The sequence below is a fragment of the Cottoperca gobio genome, unplaced genomic scaffold, assembly GCF_900634415.1.
Source record: "Cottoperca gobio unplaced genomic scaffold, fCotGob3.1 fCotGob3_212arrow_ctg1, whole genome shotgun sequence".
Lineage (NCBI taxonomy): Eukaryota > Metazoa > Chordata > Actinopteri > Perciformes > Bovichtidae > Cottoperca > Cottoperca gobio.
The window spans coordinates 52,291-57,833 of NW_021166847.1; the positions used below are offsets into that span (position 1 = coordinate 52,291).

A 5,543-nucleotide genomic window follows, 5' to 3' on the forward strand; every position below is an offset into this window, starting at 1 on the left:
ATATATTAATGTATATATATATATATTCATGTGTGTATATATATATATATTAATATATATATATATATATATATATTAATGTATATATATTAATATATATATATATATTCCTGAGGTATTGCACATCCCAGAATGTCTCTGGTTGTAACACAAAATGAATGTGATTTATAAAGTTTTAAGCACATTTAAGGCCACAGCTTGACACAAACGTACCCCCCCCCCCCCCTCCCCCAGCCTGGTCACTCAGTAGGGATGCTGGCGGCTGTGGAACACGGTCCCATCCTCTGCAGCGACTCCAACATCCTCTGCCTCTCGTGGAAGGGCCGGGTCCCCAAGAGCGAGAAGGACAAGCCGGTGTGCCGGCGGCGATACTATGAGGAGGGCTGGCTCGCCACAGGGAACGGCAGAGGAGTCGTTGGGGTGACGTTCACATCGAGTCACTGCAGGAGGGACAGAAGCACGCCGCAGAGAATCAACTTCAACCTGCGGGGACACAACAGCGAGGTGCAGCATCACGGCTCTTTAAACACTTAATCCTCAGACAAGCATCATGTTTACTGTCTGTGGCCTGAAAGCTTTCAACAGTACAAAGAGTTTATAGAACATCACTGTAGCATCAGAGTATATATATATATATATATATATATAAACATTTATGCACCATGTTTAGTGTTATTTACAAACTAGTACAACTCGTAAATGTTTAGAGAAAAGTAGAAAAATAATAGGAAGTATGCAACAGTCAAACAATATCAAAATATGGTATAGAGAATATGAGACATTTTATTACGGTATGTTCTATGCAATATAAAGAAAATAATATGCAGATGTTTTCACTAATGTTAACATTGTTCTTACCTCATGAAATATGTTCAGCTGACGCTGTATGAATCATGAACGTTCCTCTGGGAAGAAAACAGTGCTTTGTGTTTCCGCAGGTTGTCTTGGTGCGCTGGAATGAACCCTTTCAGAAGTTGGCCACCTGCGATATGGAGGGAGGGATCTTTGTGTGGATCCAGTATGAAGGACGATGGTCTGTGGAGCTAGTGAACGACAGAGGAGCGCAGGTACACGTGTTTCTGTTCTCTACTCACATACCATAAGTGTCTGTTCGGAGCTCTCGACACGACACCCCCTCGGGTCCTCAGCTAACCCTAGAGATATGACCTTTGTTGTAATATAAGCCCCGCCCACATACTTTAAGAAAACTTTAAGGATCAACTACAGCAAATCTGAAAAGGTCATCTTTCCGGCTCGTTCCAGATGTTGTGCACCAACATCTGGTGATCATCGCTCAAAAATTTTAAACGGAAAAACTGATTTGGACACAATGAAAAATGGCGGGAAATCAATCGAGACGCAATTATTTTGTTTCTAAAAGGTAGAGGCCAAAACACACACACAGACACACAGACACACACACACAGACACACAGACACACACACACACACACACACACACACACACACACACACACACACACACACACACACACACACAGAGCACTTAGACTCACTGTTCTTTCCTTCCCTCCAGGTGAGTGACTTCACTTGGTCACATGACGGCACTCAAGCCCTCATCGCGTACCGGGACGGCTTCGTGTTGGTGGGCTCGGTCAGCGGACAGAGACACTGGTCCTCTGAGATCAACCTGGAGAGTCAGATCAGCTGCGGCATCTGGACCCCTGACGATCAGCAGGTGCAGCTGCTGCATTATATAAAGTTACTGTTACTGTGTGATGCATGAAGCACAGTCGTCTCAGAGGGGCTGTTACTGTAGATAACACTTATTATACAACTATATATATATATATATAACACTTATATTTGTTGCAGTTGTTGAGATATTATTAGTTTACTGCAGTAATTTAGTTGGGCTCTATGATAGTGCTCATATATTCATCAAAATCTGAAATACTGCAAATGAAGTAATCCTCCCACAGGTGTCATGGAGCTTATCACAATGAAGCCTGGCTTCAATAGTGCCTCCATGAGCTGAGGTATTACGTGTTTTGGCTAATAGCTCATGAGGAGAAGCTCAACGATATTTGCACCAGATTTGGGACTATTGTACAGACGGACACATTGCACAATGTTCTACAGTTCTACCCAGCGGCTGACGCTGGCTCCCCATCTCTCCTCATCCTCCTGGATCTGACTGCAGCATTCGACACGGTCGATCATCAGATCCTCCTTCAGCGCCTCCACTACACCATCGGACTCTCTGACTCCGCCCTGAGCTGGTTCCAGTCCTACTTCTCTGGAAGAACAGAGTATGTATCCTTGGGCGGTGCAAGTTCGCAGATACACCCAGTAACCTGTGGTGTCGCTCAAGGGTCGGTTCTCGGCCCCACTCTGTTCACCCTCTACTCTCTGCCCCTTGGCCGTGTCATCAGCCAGCATGGAATAAATAAAATAAAATAACATTTATTTATATAGCCCAATATTACAAATTATACATTTGTCTCAGTGTGCTTTATAGACTGTACAGGTTACGACATCCTCTGTCCTTAGACCCTCTGTCTTTAGACCCTCTGTCTTTAGACCCTCTGTCCTTAGACCCTCTGTCTTTAGACCCTCTGTCTTTAGACCCTCTGTCCTTAGACCCTCGCATCGCACAAGGAAAAACTTCCTAAAAAAAACCCCATAATTAAAGGCTGAGAAATGTTATAAACCTCAGAGAGCAACTGAGGAGGGATCCCTCTCCCAGGACGGACAGACGTGCAATAGATGTCGTGTGTACAGGATAAACAACATAGTACAAATACAACATTTGACATTATGAAATTATGTTGAGAAAGAGAAAGTTTAGATGAATCCAGGAAAATGTCAATAAGGCTTCCCGGTGTCCAGCAGGACCAGGGCAGCAGGCGCAGCCACGATTCCTGATCCTGACGTAAACTTTATCAGTGGCAACCTGCCACATGAGACACAGAAACTCCGGGGATGATGCCCCGGATGATGAGTTAGTAACATACATTTACATAAATGCATACAGATAGAGAGGGAGAAGAAGAGAGGGAGGGGAGGAGAGAAGAAGAGAAGGAGGAGAGCAGGGAGGTGTCCCCCGGCAGTCTAAGCCTATAGCAGCATAACTAGGGGCTGATCCAGGGCAAACCTGAGCCAGCCCTAACTATAAGCTTTATCAAAAAGGAAAGTCTTTAGCCTGCTCTTAAATGTGGAGAGTGTGTCTGCCTCCCGAACACAAACTGGAAGCTGGTTCCACTGGAGAGGAGCTTGATAGCTGAAGGCTCTGGCTCCCATTGTACTCTTAGAGACTCTAGGAACCACAAGTAACCCTGCAGTCTGGGAGCGCAATGCTCTAGTTGGTTTATAAGGTACTATGAGATCTTTAAGATATGCTGGAGCCTGACCATTAATTGCTTTGTAAGTCAGGAGAAGGATTTTGAATTCTATTCTGTATTTTACCGGGAGCCAGTGCAGAGCAGCTAATACAGGAGTAATATGATCCCGTTTCCTTGCTCTTGTCAATACACGTGCCGCTGCATTTTGGATCAACTGAAGAGTCTTAAGCGATATTTTGAGACAACCTGATAACAATGAGTTGCAGGAATACCAATGCAACATGCAGCCTCACTGTCGACATCTTCATCATCATCATCATTATTGAACACCTGCCTTGAGGAGATAAAGGCTTGGATGAAAGAAAATTTCCTTAAAACTAAATAGCTCAAAAACAGAGGCTATTTTAGTTGGCACACCACACCAGGTCCAGTCTTCCCCCATAACCCACATCACCTGTTCTGGTCAAAACATCCTCCTATCACCATCAGTCACCAACCTGGGTGTAAGATTTGACCCTCATCTGACCTTTGACACCCACATCAAACATCTGTGCAAGACTCCTTCTACCACCTCAGGAACATTGCAGAGCTCCGCCCCACGCTCTCCCTGTTAGATGCTGAACAACTCGTCCACGCCTTTGTCTCCTCAAGGTTGGACTACTGTAACGCTCTCTTCATCGGGATTCCAAGCGGGAGCCTTCAGAACAGCGGCGCTAGGATCCTGATGAGAGTGCGAAAATATAACCACATCACACCCATTCTCTACTCCCTCCACTGGCTTCCTGTCGCATTCAGGATCGAATATAAAATCTCCCCCCTCACCCATCAGTGCATAAATGGAAATGCTCCTCCGTACCTCAAGGAACTCCTCCCTCAACAAACCTCCACACTCAACCTCCGCTCCTCTAAAGAAACTTTGCTCCACCCCTCCAGGACCAAGCTCCACACCGTGGGCGATCGGGCCTTCTGCTCAGCCGCTCCTCACAGGCCACCATCTCCTTCAAGAAGGAACTAAAAACCTTTCTTTTCACAAAAGCCTTTGCGTATAATCTTATGTTTGTTGTTGTTGTTGTTGTTGTTGTCCTGCATTTTAGCGCCTTGAGATTGCTTTTAGCTTGGAAAGGCGCTTTACAAATACAATTTATTATTATTATTATTATTATTATTATTATTATTATTATTATTATTATTATTATTATTATTATTATTATGTCCTTGTGCTGAGGTTTAATAATGGACATTTTCCCCTCAGGTGTTGTTCGGTACCGCGGATGGTCAGGTCATCGTGATGGACTGTCACGGACGAATGCTCGCCCACGTGCTGCTGCACGAGACTGACGGGATCGTGAGCATGTCCTGGAACTGCCCCGACTTCCTGGTGGAGGACAGCACGGAGAGCGACACGGACTCTGATGACAACATCCTGCCTCTAGGTGCAGACACACACACACACACACACACACACACACACACACACAAACACACAATATGATACGATCGCATCAATACTTTTACTTTAAGTACATTTTACTGCACAATCAGTACTTTTTAGTAAAATATTTTCACAGTGTGGTATTAGTACTTTTACTTAAGTAAACACACACACACACTAACGTGCTCTCTCCTCAGTGCGGCGGGTGAAGCCTCTGTTGACGGTGACCTTCTTATCAGGAGATATCAGTTTGATGAACAACTACGACGACCTGTCGCCTGCAGTCATCCACTCGGGGCTGAAAGGTACACAGACACATTACTCACTGAGACGTAGGGCTGGATGAATTTCACCACCAGCATGTTTTCTTGTAATTAAATACATAAAAAGACTATTTTCAGATTTGATTTGACTTAGTCTTTAAGTGTCTTGTTCTGTCCGGATGTCTGGCTGTGATTCCTCTGAAACAGGATTATTGAATGATAGCGCTGCCCTCACGCTTACCTGATCAGTGTTTGTCCTTCCCAGACGTGGAGGCCCAATGGTGCTCACAGGGAGACCTCCTGGCTGTGGCCGGCATGGAGAGACACGGGCTGCCGGTGGATGCGGCCTGCTCGTCCCTAAACAGGAACGCTCTGGTTAAGTTCTATAACGTGCAGGGGGAGCACATCTACACGCTGGAAACACCGGCTCAGGTTAGTGCAGCTGAACATCAGGTTCGTGCTGAACATCAGGTTAGTGCTGAACCAGGTGTTTGTGATGCTGATTCCCATAGTATAAATGGCGAACAGTATAAGTGACGGACAT

The 5,543-nt window shown here is 45.2% G+C and overlaps 1 protein-coding gene across 1 annotated transcript in view; it reads left to right on the forward strand.

Annotated features, from left to right (window-relative positions):
• The first annotated feature begins 238 nt into the window (after positions 1 to 238).
• Positions 239 to 5,543, forward strand: part of syne1b (spectrin repeat containing, nuclear envelope 1b) — a 124,453-nt gene continuing 119,148 nt past the window's right edge. Inside the window, exons 1-6 of the mRNA XM_029426616.1 lie at positions 239 to 504; positions 939 to 1,067; positions 1,537 to 1,698; positions 4,557 to 4,737; positions 4,934 to 5,041; positions 5,265 to 5,431. Coding sequence (XP_029282476.1) covers positions 253 to 504; positions 939 to 1,067; positions 1,537 to 1,698; positions 4,557 to 4,737; positions 4,934 to 5,041; positions 5,265 to 5,431 — 999 coding nt within the window. The 5' untranslated portion in view covers positions 239 to 252. The remainder of the gene's footprint in view (positions 505 to 938; positions 1,068 to 1,536; positions 1,699 to 4,556; positions 4,738 to 4,933; positions 5,042 to 5,264; positions 5,432 to 5,543) is intronic.